Source organism: Odontesthes bonariensis, chromosome 3 (assembly GCF_027942865.1).
Source record: "Odontesthes bonariensis isolate fOdoBon6 chromosome 3, fOdoBon6.hap1, whole genome shotgun sequence".
Lineage (NCBI taxonomy): Eukaryota > Metazoa > Chordata > Actinopteri > Atheriniformes > Atherinopsidae > Odontesthes > Odontesthes bonariensis.
Window position 1 is genome coordinate 23,839,991 of NC_134508.1, and position 25,411 is coordinate 23,865,401.

Consider the following 25,411-nt stretch of genomic DNA (forward strand, 5'->3'; position numbering starts at 1 on the left):
ACAATATAAATAACACTGAATTTAATTAAATTAATTTAAAGTCTTTGTGGGAAATACTCTCCTTGCACTGGTCAATCTACTAGAAAAAGAAAGGCAAGAAAGAAGGGGAAATTTTATTGTTTCATGGAGGTATGGGCATTCTTTTTAATTTTTAAGTTTTTATGGTGAAATCATTTGAAATCATTTGTCCATCCATTTCTCATTCTAGTTTTATGGCTACATTCAGTACTGTTGTATCATTTCTAAGACCCTGGCCTACCAATTACTCGTTTACTCACTTATTTGTTCATTCTTGTGTCAGTCTATGTATTTTTACTTTTCAGTCTTTTGTGTTTCCCTATGCAGTTTGTGTGATCAATTACAGGATCAATTTTCCTTTTTGTTTTAGCCTGAAGAGAAAACCAGTCAGAGAATACTCTCACGCGTCTCACAAATGTGTCATGCACTCGCTTGATCACACTAACTCATAAGTGTACCTTGCAGTCTATCGCAATCTCTTTTCTCAGCCTATCTGAACAGATTTTTAGAACACTTGAGTTTGTTTGAGTTGGCATCTGCTGTAAAATCAAATGTTGGAAAACATTTGGGCTCCATTATGTGCATCAAATAATGATTTATTTTATTATTGTCAGTCACAAAATAAATATGTTTTCTGTGAGGTACATCTTCCATGATAATTAGAATCAAGGATTAATTGTGAACCCGTAGGTCAGGTTTTACACAGTGTTGTATCTGGGAAAGAAATAAAATGAAGGAAAATTATAAACCAAACTCAACCACCACCCAGATAAAATATGTGTTGAATAATAGCTTAGTAAGCCCACTATGACATAGTGCTCGTAGTTTTTTTGTGATATTTTTGCAGCATTTTGCTTGCTATGAAAGTAGAAGCTGCAAAATGCTTCATTGTGTTTGTCTTTCAACTTTAATGCAAAAGATAAGCATCAAAACTATATCAATATGTTTATCCTTACTTTTAAACAGTTTGAGCACATCTTGAGAAAAAAGCCTGCAGTGGTCGATCCATTTCACATGCTGCTGTAAGGATTGATATCTCCTGTTAAAACATCTGCACTTTCACAGCAAAGATCAGATCAGCATAGCGATACTTCACCTCCTCATGTGGTAAAGATGTATATTGGGTAATTTTCCTCTCTCCATGTGGCCGGAACAGCAATCCTGACACGTGGACATCCAACAGCGCTTGCAAAACGAATGCAGGGGCGTGCTACATTCAGTTTGTGTCATAAGATACTTGTGACTGGCAGGAAAACATGGAACAACTACAAGCCAGGGTACTGTGTTGCAATCATGGTCCTAGAAACCGAGGCTTTACAGCTTTTAAATGTTATCGTGCCTTAACACGCCTGAATAAATTAAAAGGTCATTATCCCCAGTAAACAATGTTGATCAGCAACTTTCCTACATCTTTTTGCAATTGTCTCTGGAGTACTTCAAAATCTTTTCAGTTGACAATCTGCACTTCCTTTGAGATTCGGATGAGGTTTGTGATTTCGATTATCAGATATCAAGTCTTTTAATTCTTTTAGTGATACCCCAGCCTGACCCGCATGTTCAATTGTGTTGTCTGTAAAAAGAAAAAAAAAGAAAAGAAAAGGAGTCGGGGACAGAGCCAGACTCTGTAATCTTAGCCCTTGGCTTAAAGGTCCTCTCTTTGTTTCTGTCTACTTCTATCAGCTATATGCTATATTCTTAGAGACTATTCAACAATTCTCTCAAGAGAGAGAGAAAAAAAGCTAAAAACTGAACTGCAGAGCTTTGATCATTTTTGCTCCAAATAATTCCACCAGCTTTCTTCACCATTCTGAAACCATAAAACAACACATTTAAAGGTGGTTAATAATGTCTGAGGATATGCAAGTTACAAAACAGAGTTTGGTATAAACAGTATTACTAAAGCCAGTTTTGCTACACTATGCTAGATTAGTATTGTTTATGTTAACCCGAAGAAAACCTGCTACAGTGGAATTAAAAACAAGGCTTTAAATTCTAAGGCTTTACATATCAGATACAATGAAAATAATCTGGTCTTTACCAGGTGTCAAAATGAGACACACCGACCCCCGTATGAAAAACAAGACTCTTTTGTTAATTCAATTACTTTCCAAACAGCCAATCCCCAATTAACACGCATGTTTTTGGAATTTGGTAGGAAGCCAGAGAATATGCATGCTCTGCAGAGATACGCCCAAGTGGAGATTTGAACAAGGAACATTCATGCTGTGAGGTGGTGGTTTCCCACTGTGCAGCCCGTGACATATGACACCATGTCATTTTTCATTTAATAGCAACTCAGACAAAGAAATGCAGAGAATGTGTGAATTCACCCCATGATTCAATAGTTTGTAGAGACAAACTCTAGCAGAAATAACTCATGATGTTATAACATACAAGCTTATAAGTCTCTCTAATTGTGGAGAAATTTCGGTCCACTGTTTCTTTTACGATTCAGCGGCCACTGCTCATTGGATTCTTTTCTTATTCAGACGTTGTGTTGCAGATTTGCTGCTGTGCTTCGGATTGTTGTACTGTTGTGGGACTCAGTTTCAGCCAAGCTTCAGCCACAGTCGGAAAGATGGCTTCACATTTTACACTACGAGCATTCAGCTCCAGGTCCCGTTGCTGCCAAACAAGCTCAAATCATCAGCCCTCCACCACTGTCCTAAACAGTTGCTATGAGGTGTTTTGTGCTGATATGCTGAGTGCATTGTTCCAGAAGTCTTGTGGTTGTTCAGATGTAACTTTACTAACCTAAGCTGTGCTGTCATGTTCCTTTCAGAGAGAACAGGATTCCTTTTAGTAACCCTTCCAAACGAGCCACACTAGTCCAGTCTTTTACCATTTGTACTCTAATGAATGTAAACATTTAACATGCTGTCTGACTATGGGATAAACTTGCTGGGAAGTCCACCCCTGGAAAGCCTGGTAACTGCTTTAAATCTTTCACTGTGGAATGATGGACTCAATTGGTGGACTAAATTATTTGGAAATGGCCTTATAAGCCTTCCCAGGTTGGTGTGCAGCAACAGTTACTTCTCCAAGTTGCTCCAGACCAGCAAAATGTCTTTTATAGAGGTGTTCACACATGCTGATGATATAATAATCAGGTGCTTTTGTTTCGTAGCTGTTGACTGCTGCTTATCTTCTTATTTTTGATGGAAGCATAAAGGTTGTACTTGTTTTTTTTTCACACTGCTTCTACATTTTAGCTTAGTTTTTGTTCTATAAGTACTTACACTGTATGTCATGGGTTATTATTAATGAGAGGTTACATTTATCTTTTTTTGAAACCACACCATAAAACCAGAGCAAAAACTTTCCAAACTCTATCCAGAAATCTGGCAAATTTTATGAGTTTCACAGCTAAGATGACTCAATACACTGTTCACAGATGAGGACTTGTCATGGTCTCTCCCCTGGCTCCTGGTAACAAGCACTTGTGCTTTCAATTAACTCTCACTCTGCTCTGCTTAATTGCTACACCTGCATTCACTCTGCCGTTAACCTCTGTATATCAAGCTCTGGTTTTCAGTTCCACTCTGTCAGACCGTCTGCGAACACGCTCCTGATTCCTGTTCCCTGGCAAAAGAACGCTGACTCCTGTTGACTAACCCGGACCTGCTCTGAAACCCTGCCTGATCTCCAGTCCTTGATAACCTGACCTGCCTTCTGCCTGAAATCCTCTCTGATCTCCTGCCCCGGTAATGTTGACCTGCCTTCCGCCTACCTACCACGATTTCTGGATTACCCTTGAATGTTACTGCCGCTTTTTGTGTGTGTGTGTGTGTGTGTGTGTGTGTGTGTGTGTGTGTGTGTGTGTGTGTGTGTGTGTGTGTGTGTGTGTGTGTGTGTGTGTGTGTGTGTGTGTGTGTGTGTGTGTGTGTGTTCCCAGCCCGGACCTACCACCTACACGAGACGCCGCTCAAGCACTGGGGGACACACACTGGCACCTGGACTGTAGCACAGTGGTTAGCACACCAGCCTGCCAAGCCAGCGACCTGGGTTCGATACCCGAGTCGGCCCCAACTCCCTCTCCCCTGAAAACCTAATAAACTGTTTGACGTGATGCATTTGTGGTCCTCTTCTGTCTGGTCCTGGCAGGACTGGTGTCTCACCAACTGTTTCTCATGGAACCAATCCAATCGTGAGCCAAGAGTAATTAAAATCAGTCTCCCAAGACAGGGTTTTTTTTTTTTTTTTTTTTTTCTTCTAGCACATTCTTTTATTCTGACAGGTATTAATTACATCAGTACCATTAGCTTTTGCAAACTGTACAGCCTATCCATGAGTATGAAGGAAGTATTTTTAAGCTCATCGTTCTGAGGTGACATGGCTTTTTAACGTTATGTTAACAGTTTTAAACATTATCATATCTAAATTTTGGCTTACAACCATTGTCAGCAAAAATGAAAAGTCGTTAACATTCAAACGTAAACCTGTTTAACTTCAGCCTTAATTCTCTGTTTTGCAGCGACACATGACAAACATTACCAAACCATTGGAACTTTGTCAAATCATACGCACTTCCATTTCTATTACGAGTGCATTATTCAGCCGACAATTTCACGTTCGAATGAGAAGTGATAGTAGTGGTATTCCTTGAACAGGCTCTGTTTCAATACCCATGCCGTTTGCATTCTGTGCCTCATTTTCCTTATATGGTGGGATTTAGAATTGGACGATGATCAAAATGCACGTGTACTTGGCGAGCCTCCACTCAGTGGCAAAATTCAGGGCTGCATGCAGATGGTTGCAGAGCAGCACCATGAGCTCCCACAGACTGGTGCAGAAGACTAAAGTTACATCAAAGGATCCTACAATTAATCTGTTTTGTGCTCGTTTTGCATATTGTGTATAGCATAACATTAGTAAATGTGAAAAAAATGCCTCTTACAAGTTCCTAGAGCCCAGCGTGAAAGTTTGAAGTGCAAACATCAAAGCATATTGAATTTACTTAGATACTTACTATTCAACTAACCATATTACCACCCTCAGTTTCAAGTGTTAGCATTAAAAACATGGCAGTGGTATTCCATACAGACTGTATCCAACAAATTTTCATGTCTAAAGCCAAGAGAAAAAATAATTTCAGTTGCACCTGCAGCACTACGATGAGCAAAAAGAAAGAGTTACAGTTAGCGTTTAGGTAACCATAACAGCACTGTAAACACAGTCAGATGTCAACGTGTTAAAGAAACTTACCTTTACTTTGACAGAAATATCAAACATGTAGTTACTTGTTCAGGGTTACAACCTCCGCTAGAGGTGCATTCCACTATTTTAGGACTTCCACTTGTTTGCTTGTTTCTTTTAAACCAGGTGTAACAGGAGAGCACATTTAAATGTTGCAATGTATTTACGCGTTTGTTGTAACTTAGCTTTTATTGTGTGGTGGAAAAGGTACACTTTGTGAATGTTTATTTTGTAAATTCATGCACAAAACAACTATTTGAGGGAGATTTAATTCCACAGTGATTGAAAGGTTTCTTAATGAGGGTTTATCATATTGCTGTTCCTATTGCACACATCCCTGATGTTTTCAACCATTTGTCTGTTAAGGAGAAACATTTCATAACTTGTAAATAGATTGGATGAGGAGTACTTTGTTAAATAATCATTTATCATACTGTATTTGATCTATTTATCCATCCATCCATTTTATATACCCGCTTAATACAATTCGGGGTCGTGGAGGGGCTGTAGCCGATCTCAGGTGCCAACCAGCGAAACACAGATGGGTGGCCAGCCCACTGCAGGGTTAACACAGATGCCTATCATGTAACCACACACTGACTCTTAGGGTCAATTTACAATCACCAATAAATTTGACCTGTAGATAATCCGTAGATGCACGGCATGCTTATGCAAACTCTACAGAGAAAGGATCCAGCTGAGATTCAATCTACATATCATATCATATCATATCATATCATATCAAAGGGCCCCTAACACTATAACTTTGAAAGGTCTGATCACATAAACTCAGCTTACAGTTCTCAGGAAAGTACCCTGCAAGGTACAGAAATTGTCATTAGGATAAATACTGTTAAACTTTTAAACTTGTTTTTATTTCAAACGTACAAATCCATCACTGACAACAAAGGGTAAACATTTGCACCTGCAGGACCCTTAAAGTATTGATAAATAGATATAGGCCGTAAGGTGAACCTCGAAAACTCCTTCAGAACACCAGGCTTGTTCCGCGCTCTCCGAACCAAACACACTTCAGCTCATAAAAAGATTTGAGTTATGTTGAGGTTTAATAAAAAGTTTCGCCGCTCAGAACACAGTACTTTTTTAGTTCGCAACGTTTAAAGGAATAACTAGTGCCTGGCAAGGCGTATGTACATATTCGGCAGGCGTAATAACAATTTGGCTCGCGAGAGGTGCCACGGTTGAGACGTCATCAGAATGGACGAATCGGATAGCTGGTATGTCAGCTGAGCAGGTAAACAAAAACAGCACCGCAGCAGCAGCGCGATCATCCAGCAGTACCGAAGAAGACGAAATTTCGACCGAAAGATTTGTTACATGCACATATCTTCTGTTAAGCATGAGGAAACACAGAATGTCACCTGCACAAGGTGGAATGGAAGGAATCAGAAGGAACAAATAAAGAAGCACTTGCTGAGTTCTTATATGACGCGTGGCCACATGCTGATCTTACAGCAGTGGGAAGAAACCTCAGCTTGTACATAGCACATCAACACCAATGTCACCGTGACTGCAGTGTAACCACGAAGAATGTGACACAAGGGTGTTTTTGCATGCACAACATGCTGCACAGGAACATAAGACTGTCATTATTAAGAGCCCTGACACTGATGTAGCAGTCATTGCTGTGAGTCTGCAGAAAGATTTGCCATGCAGCTTGTACTTTTTCATAGGGACGGGCAACAGAACACGCATAATGGACATTACCAAGGTGTCATCAGCTCTCGGAGCCAGTGTGTGTTCAGCCTTGATTGGGATCCATACATTCACTGGGTGTGACACCACAAGGCAAAAAGAAGACATTTGCTGTGGCATGCGAGAAAGATGTCTACCTGAAGGCTTTCAGAAATCTGGGGACTGAATTTAACTTGGACCACTCTACATTTGCATTACTTTGCAAATATGTATGCCATTTGTACGATCAGCCAACCGCAGAAAACATCAATGAGGCTAGGTACAAAGCTTTTTGTATGGCATCATCAGCCTTGCCAGAATTATCTATCCCCCCAACAAGTGATGCCCTCCACCAGCACTGCAAAAGGGCAAATTATCAGGCTAAAATAATAAGGTCATGTGTAAAGCAAAAGATTGGACTCATTTGAATCGGTGGTGGAGAGGAGGACACTGAACAAACTGTTATCCATCATGGATAACCCCACCCATCCTCTCCACCAGCTGCTGGTTGGACAGCGGAGCTCCTTTTCCAACAGGCTCATCCAGCTCCACTGTCACAAGGACCGTTTCAGGAAATCCTTCCTACCAGCAGCCATCACCATATACAACACCTCCCCTCTGGCTGGAAGAGAACTTCAACCTCAATAGGCTTGAAGTCTCTCCTAAAAAACAATGACAAAAAACAAATAATACTGTAGATTTGTACATAGCAAATGTTTATTCACTATTTTTATTTATTTTATATTATTTTATTTTATTTCATATTTATTTTATTCTCTTCTATTTGCTTGTTTTTCACTACTTTAATTGTTTTCATATACTGTATGCTGCTGCAACAAAACAATTTCCCAAATTGGGATTAATAAAGTATTAATAAAGTAGACTTGTGCAGGTGTTCCAGCTGTTCAAACACCACAAAGGAAACAGAGGATAAAGAAGATGACAGCTGCTCTGACACTGACAGTGAGGAATAGTGTATGTGTGTGCGTGCGTTTTTTTTTTTTTTTTTTTTTACCTTTATTCTATTCCATTTGTATCATTCCTTTTATTATTGTTATGTATATAAGTTTATGCCGGTTGATGTGTATGCCCTACTTGTTTTGATTTTGTTATGTGTTGTATAGTTATTAGTGAATAAATCAGTAAATGAATACCTGAATGGTAAATGGCTAAATTGGCTCAATTCAGAAATACATGAATGAGCATTATCGTTGATAATTATTATTTTATGTTCACTTTAAAATGATATTTTGCGAGATTCCTTTCTGTAGGTTAGTTTTGACAGCATCAGACAGGTTGTCATTTTTCCAGTTTGTTGTCGTAAATCGGCAACGTGATTGGTCCAGCGCGGTCACGTGGTGTCTTGTGACGTCAAAATCGTCATTCAGCCCTGCGGAAAATATCTTCAGAAAACGTCTCGGTTTAAAAAAAGTACAGGATTCTGTGACGCGAAACTTTTTTTATATGTGCAAAATAAGTTGGTCATTTTTATCAGCTAACGGGCATGTAGTTCGGAGAGCACGGAGCGAGCCTAAACGAAAACGGGGTTCACCTTACGGCCTAATAGGCTAAACTCCTGTTTTGTTAGGGTACATGGGAGATAGGTTAACTGGATATTTTAAAATAACTGTAAGTGGGCTGGCTTTTCGAGTGGATGCGTTTCTGTACCAGGACATGCAGATGCATTTTTCTTACGATGGGTAAAGAATTTTTCTTTCAAAAGGTTCAGACAAGAAGGTGCAAAATTTTAACAAATTTCAAAGTGCAGGGCTTGTATGCTAATAGAAAAAAGCTGGAGCGATAAAGCATCATGTACCTTTTTAGGACCATTCCTGCACCTTGATTTCTCAGTGTGTATAGTGAAGCTGGTTTTGTATTATAAGTGTAGTTTTATCCAAGTAAGTTTATAAAAAGGGCATCTTAAACATATCCATTGTCAATGTTCATTTGTCAAGTTTATTTAGTGTTAAACCCTATCATATATTACATATACATGCATATGTTGTGTATTTCAATGTATGTGAATGAGATAGTTATATATAAACATGCATGCATACATATATATATATATACATGCATACATACATACATATATATATACATGCATGCATACATATATATATATATATGTAAGGCAGTTACCTGTTTACGCCACTGTGGCACTGTGACATTGTTCACAGGTAGTTTTTTGAGGTTTGCCCTGTGTGGGACGCCATGTTTTCTCAGTATTCCTCAACCTTTGTCCCAAAAGGTAAGCATGGTCAGGCGTCCTGCATTATACTAAAATATTATGTTGTAACGGTTCTTTTTTTGTTGATTTGTTCATGAGTGTTGGTCAGTCATGTGTCAGACTAAAGGTCGCTGTTGTTATTAACGTTGTGTTTTTTTTACTGTTTGAAGTCTCGGTAGGATGTGGCTGTGAGCGTGTGGCTAGCATGCTAGTGTGTTCTGTGTGAGCCGGCCGGAAATGTATGTTTTGCATTAGGGGTTTATTTATCCAGAGATGCTGTATTTTGTCTGGTTGGGCAGCAATGATTATTTTTACTCTGTGATATGTTTTGTTTTTTATGTTAATTATTGTTTGACGAGGAGATTTATTATTTAGGAGTATTCCTCTACCTTTGTCCCAAAAGGTGTTATCGCGGGTAATAAAAGGAAACGTCTCGGACTCACATTCCAAAGAATCCTGTCTCCGATGCCTCGTTCCCTCTGCACAATACTCCACGACAAATATAAACTAGAAAATTTCTGAAGAAATTTAGAAGGGGCCTGCCAGAGTGTGCATATCGCTCAACCAATCACGGCTGCTCAGGAATGGTTTGCAAGGCCTAAAGAAGAAGCATTCAAGCCTAAACGGCATCAAAGCCGTTTAAATTTAAAAATTTAAAGCGGCGAACTGTCCCTTTAAAGAGGCGAACTGTCCCTTTAAAGCGGTGAACTGTCCCTTTAAATAGGCGAACTTTCCCTTTAAAGCGGTGAACTGTCCCTTTAAATAGGCGAACTTTCCCTTTAAAGAGGCGAACTGTCCCTTTTAAAGCGGCGAACTGTCCCTTTAAAGAGGCGAACTGTCCCTTTAAAGAGGCGAACTGTCCCTTTAAAGCGGTGAACTGTCCCTTTAAAGCGGTGAACTGTCCCTTTAAAGAGGCGAACTGTCCCTTTAAAGCGGTGAACTGTCCCTTTAAATAGGCGAACTGTCCCTTTAAAGAGGCGAACTGTCCCTTTAAAGAGGCGAACTGTCCCTTTAAAGCGGTGAACTGTCCCTTTAAAGAGGCGAACTGTCCCTTTAAAGCGGTGAACTGTCCCTTTAAATAGGCGAACTTTCCCTGTAAAGAGGCGAACTGTCCCTTTAAAGCGGTGAACTGTCCCTTTAAATAGGCGAACTTTCCCTTTAAAGAGGCGAACTGTCCCTTTTAAAGCGGCCAACTGTCCCTTTTAAAGCGGCGAACTGTCCCTTTAAATAGGCGAACTGTCACTTTAAAGAGGCGAACTGTCCCTTTTAGGGTTAGGGTTTGATTGTGCTGTTGAAACTTCAAAGGACTGGCTGGGCCACTAATAGCCTTGTTTCTATGGTAATTAATCTCCCTCATTTAACTGACAGTTAAGCTGCCGCTACACTAATTATATGAGACAGGCTTCTCAGAGCCAAAAAACCTCTACGAACAGATGCTTCCCATTCGGAAACCGTAAGAGCTACGGAAAAAATTCTCGCAGAATGAGCGAGGGACGCCTTTGGACTTCAATATTCCCACGTTTCAGATCTGTAGCACATTCACAGTGAAAGCACGGATGAGAGAAAGGAGGGCTGCAGGAGCTGCTGAGATTCTGAAAATTGGATGAATGAAAATGGGGATTTGAGGTATTTGAGCCCCGACATCACTTTGCTCTGAGGGGCTCTGAGAGCAAACGGTCAGCCCTAGATGAAATATGAAAACATTTTATGAATCCCAACATGCGTACTTATATTATGACAGTACATAATGGCATTGGAGCGATATTTGTAGGCGTGAGGGCGATTCGAAAATGAATCTGAGGTCAGAACTCTTGCTCTTCCCACACTCTAATGAGATGGCAGTTGTGCTCTAAAAATTCAAATTTTGCAGATTTTGGCCAAAACTTTGGGTTGCTTGGAGGCATGCTGTGGGAAATCCATAGCAGGTATCGACATGGCGTCTTCACTTCTGAACACAGCACGGACGTATCTACAAACTGACTGAAAATTTTTGGGTTTTTTATGATTTTTCCAGGTCATCCCCCTGTTTATTCCTAGGGGGGCTTTGGGGGGCTGTTTTTTGCTTATTACGTCGCCATGGTAACTCCAATCTTCAATAAAAGTAATAGCCCGGGAAAACTCATCGAGCCGGTCGTTTTGATATATATATATATTGTTGGGATGTGACAGAAGAATAAATATATATAGCCTATAAAGAGACACGTTTTCAATGTTAAATCATAAGCCTTGCCATGCATTTGCATGGAGGCCCCAATAAAATCACAACGCAGAGTCCAGGGAGGGTGCAGAGGGTCTGGCAGCGGTCGTGTCGAGGCAGTGGGTTACATATATATGCATGAACAAGTGTTTTTAAACAACATAAAATTAACTGGAGCACTGCTTAGTTCTGTCATAAAAAAAAGAAAAGAATGGCTCTTCTTTTCATACATACAGGCAGTATTTTCAGTATTTCATAAAAGTCAAATCTGTAAATCTTTAGACATGAAGTCATGAGAAACAGAGAAAGTAAGCAGTGTGTGGCTGTACATACAAGGATGAAACCTAGGAAGCTTTGAATTCTAATACTGCATTCATCAATCACTTCCCTCAGCCCACTGCAACTTCTGTCAAGATAGCTAGTCTTCAGAAACAAGTATGTAATAACAGCTGAAAAAAAACGTGCCTTGTTGAGTAATGAAAGATTAAGCTGAGCATTTACTGTCATCCTATTTGTGTTACTCATTTTAATTCTGACAAGAAGAATTTCATAAATGTGCATGTTTATACTGAACTTTTAATAAACAGCAGTAGTAATACTATCCCAAGTGAGTAAAAAGTAGAAATGCTCACCACCACCGTTCTTGTAGCAAAGATATGGAAATCTCCACACATTGCCAAGTCCAATAATAGCACCAGCAACAGACAGGATGAACTCCTTTTTGCTACCCCATTTACCACGCTCCTTTATAGTTTGTCCAGAAGACTTTGTGTGGAGATGGCACAGCTTGCACAGAGAGCCTGCCATCCTGCTGTGTGAGAAATGGTCTAATGGCTAGGGACTAATGTTTGGGGCTTACCTAATGGTTACCTAATTGACAGATGCATGGTATTTTAGCCACAAGAGGGACCTCTAGCTGTTTCCCAAAAAGTAATTTCCACGATTGTGGCTGACAAAGTGAGTTCGACATTGTGAGTGATTTATTCTCTTAAACAGACCATTGACAGCTTTGACAGTGAGGATGTCTGCTTAACGCAAAGTATAAATGAGTAACAATATGATTACATTAGTTGATATACTTTTAACCAAGGCACTCTCATTTATAAATATAGACAATATATGTAGATATATCATCAGTTGTTCTGCCTATGTGTGTGTGGGGTTTTTTTTGTCTCCAATTTTTGTTCTCTGTAAGTTAAAAGGTTGTTTGAGCTCTTTAAAACAACAATTTGACATCAGGTAACTTCTTTTACTTAAGAACATCTTGAATTGCAGGATGAGTTGAGGTTTGAGTTGCAAAATGCTAGTTTTATAAACAGCCAAATCATCAAAAAACCTGAGTGACTCAGTAAACATTCCCTTGCCATCACACCCCGGCTTCGTGTCTTTATCATGGATGACAGATAATGAGGTATTCTTCTATCATGATCCATTCCTTTTTCATCTCAATACTCTTAATTTCTTACCCATTATCGCAACATTTCTGTTCAACTGCTTGAATAAAAACTGAAAAGACATCACTTTGGTCACATCTTAACTGCTTGAAGCAATTGTCGCACCATCAATCGCAAATTGATGGAATAAGACTGTGATTAATCACAGTTTAATAAAAAATGTGTTAACTTTTGTAAACTGTTAAAAATCTTTCCAAATTAAGTTTTTTTTTATATGTAAATATACTCAATACAAATGTACTATTAGTGGACATGTCGAGTCTTCCTCTTTAAGAAGGTGGAATTGTGGGTAATGTAGTTACTAAGCGATGGCTCCGAAGGATAGAATGACCATCATCTATATGTTGTTCCAACTCAGTCTCACGGCAAAACATTACTTCATAACTCCTGGTCAGAGCATAAGGAGGGAAAGGACCCAAACGCAGGACTTAAAGGAGGCTAAAAAAAAGGTGACTTTGTTACATATAAAGTACTAAACTAAAAGCTAAAAAAAAATAAAACTCTGGAGAAAACACTGAACTGACTGATAAGTGGGAGCTATGACGTTGAAATGGCTCTGACTGAAGGAAAACCCGGAGAATACATACTGAGAGAACAAGGAGCAGGTGAAGAAATCAGTCATTGAAAATCAGCTGTGATGCAGGCAGTGGATTAAACAGCCAACTCTTCAAAATAAAACAGGAAGCCACGTAACTAAAGAGCGAGAACAATGAAAACAAATGACAAAAAGTAAAACCAGAACACAAAAACTCATAGGCCGCGACACATTAAATAATCACAGAAATTTAATCTACTGATTCATGCTCACAGACTTCATTTTCCTTTTTTTCTTTTGCTTTTTTTTTTTGCAAAAAAATAGCTCCATAGAGTTGCAAAGGATGACAGTATTTCAAGATATAGTCACATTTTGACTTGCATTACATTTATTAGGAGACTGCATTTGGAGGTCAGACAGCTCGGGCCACAAGATGCTTCACTGCCAAGTGGGAGAGTGAAGATCCTGACCACTAGTGACATCCAGTAATTCAGTTGCTGTTTCCTTGCACTTTCACTCACTGTTTTGTAATTGTTCTATATACGGAAAACCGCTTATTTATGATAAGTTGTTAAAAGTAAGGTTAGGCATTATAAATAAGGTGGTTATGGTTATTAAAGCCACTGATATAACATTGGCTAAAAACACAACGTGCTATACTAAGTATTTGTGAGACTGGGCTGGTTGTTCACTGTGTTCAGTTTCTCAGAAGTGATCATAAAGGCCTGGTTAGGGCAAATTTACAATGTTGACTCTGTGTCCTCTCTCACCACTGGTAACAAGTTGGCTCAGCGCATCATTGTGTGCTTACACACAGCAAGCTGGCTTTGCAGTATCAGCTAAGTGACGAAAGCAACGACAGGAAAAGCAGTGTTGTGCCATGCCAGCTCACCCTTACATGCACGCCAATTCAGCACTGACTACCTACATTGCTGGCTCAGAGGCTTCATGACCCACACAGGAACGTCGATACCCCACTCCTCCTATGAAGTTACACAGAAAGACACACGTACACTGAACCTTCTGAAACTGAATTGTTGTTTTCCAACCCAATAAATCAGCAAAATAGGAACTTTGTTTGAGGTATTTCTGTCTCTTAGTAGCTGGTGATAGAAAATCTGGCTCCTTTCAGTCAACAAAAAGAGCTGGCTCATATGGCACCCAAATGGCTCTTGGTACCACTTTTAGCTTTTGTAGGTTTTGATATACCAGAAGCATCTTTACATACATGTATAACCACGTTACTTCTTTTTAAACAAGACATCTCTCAGATAGTCGCTGACTCCATCATTCATTTGAATGAGCTGGCAAATCAAGCTGGCTCACAAGCTACACATCACCATCAGCAGCCCACTGTTATGAGATGTGGTGATAGAAATACACCTCGGCTCCATAAAGACTAAATGTATTACCCATTTATAGCTTAGATACATGAGAATTACCAAATTAGTTCATTATATCCCCTTTCTCTAACAATATGACCATAAAACACACATTTAAAAGTACTAATTTCTTCACAGTTATTCATTACATGTAAGCTTCACCTACAGAGTATTTGTGAGACTTACTAGAATATAGGCTGCTATTCAAAAAGCATCAAACTCTTTCACAAAACAGAAGAAGTTTGAAGAAGAAGTTCTTTAGAAAATTAATCCATAATTAAGTAGATAGTAGACATACAGGAAAGGCATGATTGGGGGTCTGTGTAGCTTTCCTGACATGCTTGGCAGTCCGATGGAGTGTTCGACAAACAATTTTGAGGCAGACAGACTGGGTTCCAGCAAATTTTTTTTTGCCTGCTAATTAAAGTTTTTTCTTTGGTTACAAATTGATCCTCAAGAGACTATTATACCCAGTTGTTTGTTTTTTTTATTCATAGTTTCCAACTGCAATGTACTATCACTGTAATTTTAGAGTCACATTGAAGATTTTTGATAAAGCCCACAAGTTGGTGCTTTCCTTTTTCAATTTGAAAGCTAAAATTGGTCATAACCTCTCAGTGTACAAGCCTGTAACTATGACAACATAAATAAAGGGGTGGCATTACACTGTATTCTGATAATCAGGCTAGTTTATTCTTTTTGATGGGACCACATCTCAGAGTGATGCAGAAAAACTGGCCCATGCATTTGGTACTTGAAGATTGAACTACTGTATTTCTTTATTTAAAATGTCTTTCTTACCGTTCTTCCCCGTGCATGCTCAGGATGGGGGATTGAATCAAAGAGAAGTTTTGGTGCAATCTGTTAGTTTTGGCTCAATATGAATAGGGCCAATTTGGAATTCTATTAATCTGATTGGATTATGACTGTATTAGAATGAATTGGATTCTTAATGGCTTGAATTGGACGGCCTCTTTGAAGTGCCTTGAGATGTCATTTGTTGTGATTTGGCGCTATATGAATAAAACTGAACTGAATAGATGTCAGCCCACACGGCAGCACAGAGAGTAAGCTGCCAGCCGCCTTGCAAATGGTAAAACTCTTTGTCTCTGAGTTGTTGCCATCAGTGCCAAAGCCTCCATGTGAGATGTTACACCCAGTAAAAGTGCGTTTCTGTAAAGAAAAAGTGAGCTATTCCCACCCTTGTAGCCCCAACAGCAGCATCCTCAGTGAAAATTATTATGGTACCTCAGTGTTGTGTTCCCATCAGTGTTGTGCCGAGATGGAGCTGATAAAAACGCACATCTACAGCAGACATTTTAATTGAAACACTTTAACAATGCACTCAAAAGCCAGATGTTAGCAGGTTTCAAATGTTTTTGTTAACAATGCAAAAAGAGCTCAAGTCTGGTTCTGTGTGTGTGTGCTGAAATACACTCAAAGAATTACAACACTTTTTCAAGCACTCGCTACATAAAACTCGCAGGCACCTTCGTGCATTTCCAAGGAAATCAACGTTCAGAGCTGGACACTCAGTGCTAAATGTTTGGCTTACAGAGATAACTCTTTTGTCATGTTTAATAAGAACATGAAACAGTAACATTATATATATATATCTATATATAGATATATATATAAATATATATATATATATATATATATATATATATATATATATATATATATATATCTATATATAGATATATATATATATATATATATATATATATATATATATATATATATATATATATATATATATGTGTGTTACAAAAATTCAGAAAATAAAAAGGCAAAGTCAAATCTGTCAAATTAGTCCTACTTCTTTTACCCATTACAGTACATTTGACTTGACAGTGACCATCAAAGTGGCTGAATCATTCATCAATGGATAAAAGCCTTAGTATCATGCAAGAACACTATCTACCTTTGTTAAGTATGTGTTGTGGTATTATCTTAAGTTGAACATTGTAGAACAAATTTTCCCTCCAAACATCTCTTCATAAGCCACATGATTCTGTATGATGTAATAAGGGACATGGACTGGAAACAGAGCAAATCAAATTCTAGCAATAAATTTTAAGATTGAACAAAATATAAATCATTCTGCACTGAAGTAACGTGTCGAATTACACCTTAAAATTACACTTGGCTGTTTTATTTTGTGAGTTTTGAGATGGGATTGTCAAATCTGAAAGTCTGTAGTGATAGTTCATCTATATGGACAATAAACGTGAGAGCTGGCACCTTCTGATTCTCTAAGCAGTTGGTAGATGGAAACTTAAAATAATTAAATTGAATGAAAATAGCTTAGACAAAATTCTTTAGCTGTGCTTCCATCGATCTGCTGGTGTGATAGAGTATCCCATAAATGCGTAATGTTGCAGAGAAAATCTAAACAAGAAGTCTTAAAAGTTCATAGCTCATCAAAATCTCTTAAAAATACTTATCTTGAAAATAAGTTTAAAATAAAAACATGGTATTTAGAACATTATCAAAAGTTTCTCACACTTGCATCTCCATGTCGGCTCCACCACTTGCCTTGTATTCATTGGCAACAGGCGTAAGACTGTTGTCAGGGTTCAAAGGATACTGCTCAGGTTGCTTTGCTTTGCTGGTCTTTTTGTTGATCTTACTTTCAGGATGGCAAAGCTGCCTGACATTCTGTGGAAACAGGATCAGTGGAATCAATTCACTTGAGAAACTACAGGTCTCCCAAAGCAATGAGCAGCTATATATATATATATATATATATATATATGTACAGAAAGAGTAAATGAACAATTCTTAATAGTATGACTTAAATGTTTTGTTAGTACTGTCCCCACTGGTTGTGCCCTATGTCCTGACTTCTTTCCTCTAATCCCACAATGAACTTAATTTGTGTTTTTTATTAAAAGTATCTTACCAGGAATTAAATGGATTTTAAGAAGATTTGAGACGGATATTAATGTCTCCTGTTAGGATGACTTGTAATAACTATCATGATCCCCTGATTTTTCATTACTCTGGCATGTCTGAACTACCCACAACCCCAATTCCAAAAAGGTCGGTTGCTGAGTGAAATGTTGAAAAACAGACAGAAAAAAAATCAAATAATGCCTCGATTTGAAAAAGTTCATTGACCAATATCTTTTTCACATTTGCGCAAGGAGTATACAATGTCGAAAGTGACCCATTTATAACAAATTCATTAAAAAAATGAGCTAATGTTGAATTTAATGGCAGCAACACGACTTAGAAAAGTTGGAATGGTGAAGGCTGAAAAAGGAAGTGGTCCTAAAACGAAAAAGTTAAGAGGAACAGGGTTACATTCAAAGGAATGCACCATCACTTCTGACAGGTATATCGAAGTTATACAGAAACACATGCTTCCATCTATATTTATTTTGTTTTTTTTCCAGGGAGCACCTTACCTATTTCAGCAAGACAATACTAAATTGAATAAAGCATCTATCATAACAGACCATATCAAAACATTGTATATGTTTTTCTATGTTATGTTGTGAGCAAAATAGACGTTTATGAGATTTGCAAATCACTGGATTCTGTTTTTATTTAGATTTTACTCTCTAGTCTCCAAACATTTCTGGAATTGAGGTTGTCATTTTCTTTGTCTTCGGACCCATCTTTTAGTCTTATTTTCTGGTGGTTTTTTTTGGCAGTCCTAGCCTAACTGGGTACCACTAACACACTGAAGATTAGACTAATCCACCACATGTTTATTTGAATTTGATTAGCCAACGCAGTGCAGAGTCAGCTTTTGGCTGACTGTTGGTTGCACTTGACACTGGAACACTTTATTGCAGTATTTTCAGACAATATATTAACCAAAGTATTGATTTATCAAATCAAATCAAATTTATTTGTATAGCACATTTCATGTACAAAACAATTCAAAGTGCTTTACATAAAATAAAACCATTGCAGCAGGGAGTGTAAGAAGCATTAAAATACATAAAAGAATATTAAGAGAACAAAATAAAATAATTAAAATGAATTTAAAAACAAGCAACAGTCTAGATAAGTTAAAAGATAGCGTGCAGATTTCATGCATAGACACATGAGAAAAGAAATGTTTTTAACCTGGATTTAAAAATGTCTACATTTGGTGAAAGTTTAATCTCCACTGGCAGTTTGTTCCACTTGTTGGCAGCATAACAGCTAAATGCTGCTTCTCCATGTTTAGTCTGGACTCTGGACTGGACCAGCTGACCTGAGTCCTTGGATCTAAGAGCTCTGCTGGGTTTATATTCTCTGAACATATCACAGATGTATTTTGGCCCTAAACCGTTCTGGGATTTGTAAACCATCAGCAGGCTTTTAAAATCTATTCTGTGACTGACTGGAAGCCAGTGTAAAGATTTTAAAACTGGTGTGATGTGTTCAGATCTCTTAGTCCGGGTTAAAACTCTAGCAGCAGCGTTCTGGATGAGCTGCAGATGTTTAATGCTCTTTTTGGGAAGTCCAGTTAAAAGAGCATTACAGTTATCGAGTCTACTGGAGATGAATGCATGGATGAGTTTCTCCTGGTCTTTTTGGGAGAGGAAACCTTTAATTCTGTTGATGTTTCTGAGATGGTAAAAAGCTGCCTTGGTGACAGCTTTGATGTGGCTGCTGAAAGTCAGATCTGAGTCTATCAACACTCCGAGGTTACCAACTTGGTCAGTGATTGTAAGGTCCCGAGTCTCAAGATATGTACCAACGCTGACCCTCTTCTCTTTGCTACCAAACAGAATGATCTCAGTTTTGTCTTCATTTAATTGTAGAAAATTCTCTCTCATCCAGGTGTTTACTTCCTCCAGACACTGACACAGAACGTCTGCTGGGCTGCAGTCGTCCGGTGACAGAGACACATAAAGTTGTGTATCGTCTGCATAACTGGGATAATTGATGTTAAAGTTCTGTAATATCTGACCCAAAGGGAGCATATAGAAATAAAACAGAAGAAGTCCAAGAATTGATCCCTGGGGGACTCTACAAGTCATGATCACTCGCTCAGATTCATAGCTGCCAATTGTAACAAAATAACTCCGGCCTTCTAAGTAGGACCTGAACCAGTTAAGGACCGCTCCAGAAAGTCCAACCCAGTTTTCCAGTCTGTGCAACAGGATTCTGTGATCTACAGTATCAAACGCAGCGCTGAGGTCCAACAGAACCAGGACTGAAACATTACCAGAATCAGTATTCAACCTGATGTCGTTTAACACTTTGACCAGAGCTGTTTCAGTGCTGTGATGACGTCTGAAGATTGATTGAAAGTTATCAAGACTTCCACTTTCATTCAGAAAGTCGTTGAGCTGGTTAAATACAACTTTCTCAATAGTCTTGGATATAAAAGAGAGATTAGAGACAGGTCTGTAGTTGTTCATCATAGAGGCGTCTAGAGTTCTCTTCTTTAGGAGTGGCTTAATGGCAGCTGTCTTTAGTGACTTGGGAAAAATGCCTGATGCCAGTGAGCAGTTAACTATTAGTAGGAGATCACTTTCTACTGAGGTAAAAACAGTTTTTAAAAAGTCGGATGGTATTATGTCCAGAGTGCAAGTTGTTGATTTCAGCTGCCGAACTGTTTCCTCTAGGATTTTTAAATCAACAATATTAAATTGTGACATAACATCAGAGTTATTTCTAGGTTTTAGACACAGATCAGTTTTCTTGTTTGTCTGTGTTAGGTGAATGTTTTGTCTAATTATTTTGATTTTTTGGCTAAAAAAAGTGGAGAGGAGGTCTGGGTTTGACTGTTTAAGAGGATTTGTGAGTTTTTCAACCATAGCAAACAGAGTTCGAGAATTGTTGACATTCTTATTAATCATTTCAGATAAATGCAGCTGTCTGGCCTTGCATAGCTCATTGTTATAACTATGCAGGCTTTCTTTGTACAGCTCTTAGTGAATCTGAAGCTTTGTTTTCCTCCATTTATGTTCAGTTTTCCTGCATTCTCTTTTCAGGTTTTTGACCGTAGTGGTGTTTCTCCATGGTGTTTTCTGTTTGCTCAAGGTGCTCTTGATTCTTATCGGTGCAACAGCTTCCATTACATTCAAAATTTTTAAGTTGAAATGATCCAGCTTTCCTTCAACCGACGCCGTGCTATTGTTGGTAACATAGACTATGCCTTTACTGTGTCCTCTCTCCTCTATATTTTATATATATATATATATATATATTTACCTCAGGGGTCAGTTTTAGGAAATACGCTATGCAAATTACATATAAACCAATCCACCCCTAATAGCATCAGTGAGGTATAACAACTACAATATATTATGTTTATTTTGTGTTTGCTGAGATTTTCCACTGAGCAAAACATACTTTTTTTTAGAAATTTTTCTGCACTGTTTTAAAAGCTGTGGTGTTTGAGTGATTTCTCCTTGGACTTATTGACACCTTTTTAACATCTGTTATAATGAGTTACCATGCCAACAGCCGAGTGATGTTCCCAAGAGCTAACTAATGCCTGGAAAAATACCCTAAATCCCTGACCATAATAGTTCAGCAGCGACCTGTGCTCAAAAATAATTTAAAGAGATGCTCTATGGAAGCTCAAGTAACTCAACTTCTGTACGGAGGTTATCATTGCCTCAAAATCAGTGAAGTGCTTCCCCAACACCAATCCCTTAATCACCAGTGACCTGAAAAATATGCTGAAAATGAAGAAAAAAGCATCCAGGATGGGAGACAGGGAGTTATTGAGGACTGTTCAAAAACAGATACAAAAAAGAATATAACAGAGACCAAGGAAGTGTACAGAAAAAAAAAGGCTGAAACTTCCAGCAGAACAATCTGAGAGATGTAGTACGGGATGAAAAAGATCACAGACTTTAAGGTGAAGGGGCAACAGATTAGTGGAGGTCTGTACAGACTCAATGAGCTGAGCATATTTTTCAGTAGGTTCAGTTCAGATCAATACTCATTTTACAATGACTAATTACTAAAAACAATAAAATCTAATAATTTCAGCCTTAAGGCTTAAGGCTGATTCATACTCAACGACAACGAAACAACCAAGCCCCTCCACCTTGTGGCAGGTCGCAAGATTGCAGCACGAACAGACAGACAAACATCCAGACAAACCAACAGACTCGGGCGATCACATAACCTCCTTTGGCGGAGGTAATTGCTATTAGTCAGTCTTATTTTATATTATTGATTTCACTTTGATGTTTTTTTTTTTTTTTTTTTTTATTGTATTTTATGGAATGTTTTATTGTTTTATTGCTGCCATCTTTTTTAAGTTTTATGGTACCACACTTTGGGTAAACAATCCATTGTTTGAAATGCATAGTTTAAAATAAGCTTTATAAAATATAATTGAGATTGTCATTATTTGGTGATGAACATCAGTCTTTTAAGAGACTTGACAGAATTTTCAAACAAGGAAAATAAAAAGGCGTATTTTTTCAAATAAAGCCCTCTTCAGCAGGCTGTAGCCTGAGAAATGAGCATTACCAAAGACTAAACTGTCAGTAGCTTTCAGTCTGCACGATTGTTGTAGTCATTTATTGAGTGCTTGTGGTGCAGCAAAGCTATCTGCACTCCCTAACAGCCCTATACAATGCGCCGACATATTACAGGGCAATTAGGTTATCAGCATACAGGTTGAAGAGAAAAAAAAATAGCTCACAGCGTTGTTTTACCTGGACGTAACTCAAGTTCCATTATTAGGTTTCACCTATACTAACAGATTTTTGAAAACATATATTATCATTTTGACCTGCTGGGGACACTGCTGTGAAGAAGCAGAGTGGGGGGCTTGCTGTTTTATTCAGCAGCAATGTTAAGGGGGATGGTAAATGTCAAAACAACATGCTGAAGCAAAGTTTTCCCAGAAGAACATTACATTAACAAAATGAGCAGTTATTGTCTTCACCTGTCAGGTGTTTTAATGTTATGGCTAATGGGTGTATGAGCCTATGTGCTGCTGCACAGGAACAGAGAAGACCTCTGATCTTTCAGATTTTCATGACTGATTAGTGTCAAATTCTGTTGAATACGGTGGCAGGAGCAGCTACACGTGCTTGCCCAGCATGCCTTTAAAAGATGCTTCCCATTCGGAAACCGTAAGAGCTACGGAAAATATTCTCGCAGAATGAGCAAGGGACGCCATTGGACTTCAATATTCCCACGTTTCAGATCTGTAGCACATTCACAGTGAAAGCACGGATGAGAGAAAGGAGGGCTGCAGGAGCTGCTGAGATTCTGAAAATTGGATGAATGAAAATGGGGATTTGAGGTCTTTGAGCCCCGACATCACTTTTCTCTGAGAGCAAACGGTCAGCCCTAGATGAAATATGAAAACATTTTATGAATCCCAACATGCGTGCCTATATTATGACAGTACATAATGGCATTGGAGCAATATTTGTACGCGTGAGGGCGATTCGAAAATGAATCTGAGGTCAGAACTCTTGCTCTTCCCACACTCTAATGAAATGGCAGTTGTGCTCTAAAAATTCAAATTTTGCAGATTTTGGCCAAAACTTTGGGTCGCTTGGAGGCATGCTGTGGGAAATCCATAGCAGGTATCGACATGGCGTCTTCACTTCTGAACACAGCACTGACATATCTACAAACTGACATTTGAATGGCGTTTCTAGGTTAATGCATGATGACACAGTAACTGCTCAAAAATTTGGGTTTTTTATGATTTTTCCAGATCATCCCCCTGTTTATTCCTAGGGGGGCTTTGGGGGGCTGTTTTTTGCTTATTACGTCGCCATGGTAACTCCAATCTTCAATAAAAGTAATAGCCCACGAAAACTCATCGAGCCGGTCGTTTTGATATATATATTGTTGGGATGTTTAATGTGGACGGAAGAATAAATATAGCCTATAAATAAATCTATAAAGAGACACGTTTTCAATGTTAAATCCCATAGACTTTTGCCAACGGAATAGTAATAGGTGCCTTGCCATGCATTTGCATGGAGGCACTCGCAATGCTATGCGGTGCTCTCCTATGCAATGCTATGGCAGGCCCCAATGAGCAGTGTGGAGTTTTGTTAAAATTTAACACTATAATAAAAATAGTAAAGCGATCTGAGACTATGATCACGTTGGATTTTTATCATCTTAAATGATACATACCTGCCATATTGTGCCTTTCATCTGTGTCATTTTATAGATGATCCACAGAGGAACCAGAAGAACACAGAACAGTCCGAGAGACCAGCCTAATGCGTAAGCCCAGGTTGGATAGACGTACGTTTTGTTGAACTTGAGAGGCCTGTATATCACCAATGAAAAGATGAAGGTACCCTGACACAGACACAAAAAAAAGAGAATACAATAAAAAGCTTTTGTCTTATGGTTGGATCCTTCATATTAAAACTCAAGTCACAGACTGCTGGTTTGTTCATTTCTAATGTTGAATATTTCGTAGAATTGGCTTTTTTACTCTCCTCTTTATTGTGTGAATTATTGTGAGGTTTTGTTGTGGTGTGGAGCAGATATTCCTTAGTCATATCCTCCCTCCCCACTTCTTTGCTTGCTTTAGCAGATTAGGAAAGACACATAAATGTTCCCATTCATTCTTTTGAATGTCAACACGCCTCATGTGAACAGCTATGTGGATCTTTTCTCCCAAAGCTCTGTGTGAACTCACAGTAGGGAACATTAGTTCTGTAAAAACAAACCAGCTTTCTCACTAGAAAGAACTCCTCATATTTTTCAAGCTGAGTCCTTGGAGATAATGGCCAGTTTGTTCAAATGAAAGTCTTAGAAAACTTTGGCCATTTCACCTTTTTAAGATCCACCTGTCATTTCCTTATATATTTTTTTCACAACTCTTCCCATTTACTTGCAGAATAACAACCACTTATGAAACATGAGGACTGCAGCAGATTTATTGCAGACTCCAAATATTGTTTGATTTGGCAGAAAGGAAATGACAGGTGCCGGAGGCATTTTAAATAGATATTTCACTTTTTCTAAAGGCAGTCATGTGAAGTAGTTATGAGTAGTTAGTGACTGAACTGCAGCAGAAAGCGGTCGTTGTGTTCAGTTTAGAGAATCAGGAAAAAAGTTTAAGACAGTTAAATTCAGCTAACCACAGCTCAGAACATGGGAAACAAAAGGGGAAATTCTTTGTTCAACAACTCAAACCTCAAAAAGGTCATTGCATTTAAATCAGTGGCTACGATGCAATTTCTTAACTAAAGACCATCTGTATAGAATTTTTAGAGTATAGAGTATTTTTTACCCTTTCACCATCATGTGTACCGGTTGTTTCTAAGACAATAGTCTCCACTCCATCTTTACAGTACCTGTAAATCAACCTTCCTATTTTTTTAGAAACTCTTTTTCACTCACCATACAAACAGAAGGGGTTACGTAAAGCCAGCAAATCTTCATTACAGCCCACGGCCGGTAACCTATCATGTCTTCAATGTTGTCATACAGACGATCTGCACCTGTTCAGAAAACGAAGTTTGTCTTTTCACATTCCGATGTTGCAAATCATTGTCATATCAAACAGGGTTGAGGATCCCAACTGTGAATGAAACAGCGGCGACCAATGCAAGTTCAACAATAATACCACAAGCACTGTGGCGCCCCCTGTAACTGTACAAGTTATCGTGATTGTTTTCTAGTTCAAGTTAGATTATTTTTTAAATCATAGTATTGAAATTTAGGAATAATCATGATGATCTTTGCTGACGTTCCACAAAACTGAAGTGCCTCACAGCTGAATGACTGAATGTTTGA

General features: G+C 38.5%; 2 protein-coding genes across 5 annotated transcripts in view; both read right to left on the minus strand.

Moving 5' to 3' along the window:
* Positions 1-12,143, minus strand: part of LOC142377238 (sodium- and chloride-dependent GABA transporter 2-like) — a 30,871-nt gene extending 18,728 nt beyond the window's left edge. Inside the window, exon 1 of one of the 3 annotated variants that reach the window (XM_075461150.1) lies at positions 11,969-12,143. In XM_075461150.1, coding sequence (XP_075317265.1) covers positions 11,969-12,143 — 175 coding nt within the window. Of the gene's footprint in view, positions 1-974; positions 1,390-11,968 lie in introns of those variants that run through there. The other 2 variants (XM_075461151.1, XM_075461152.1) reach the window with 2 other exon arrangements.
* Positions 12,144-16,422: 4,279 nt separating this feature from the next.
* The window catches only part of LOC142377239 (sodium- and chloride-dependent GABA transporter 2-like), a 35,563-nt gene continuing 26,574 nt past the window's right edge, over positions 16,423-25,411 (minus strand). For both annotated transcript variants that reach the window (XM_075461154.1, XM_075461153.1), the window contains 3 exons: positions 25,016-25,116; positions 23,792-23,962; positions 16,423-17,371 (listed from right to left, as the gene is read on the minus strand). In XM_075461154.1, the coding sequence (XP_075317269.1) occupies positions 17,213-17,371; positions 23,792-23,962; positions 25,016-25,116 (431 nt within the window). In that variant the 3' untranslated portion in view covers positions 16,423-17,212. The remainder of the gene's footprint in view (positions 17,372-23,791; positions 23,963-25,015; positions 25,117-25,411) is intronic.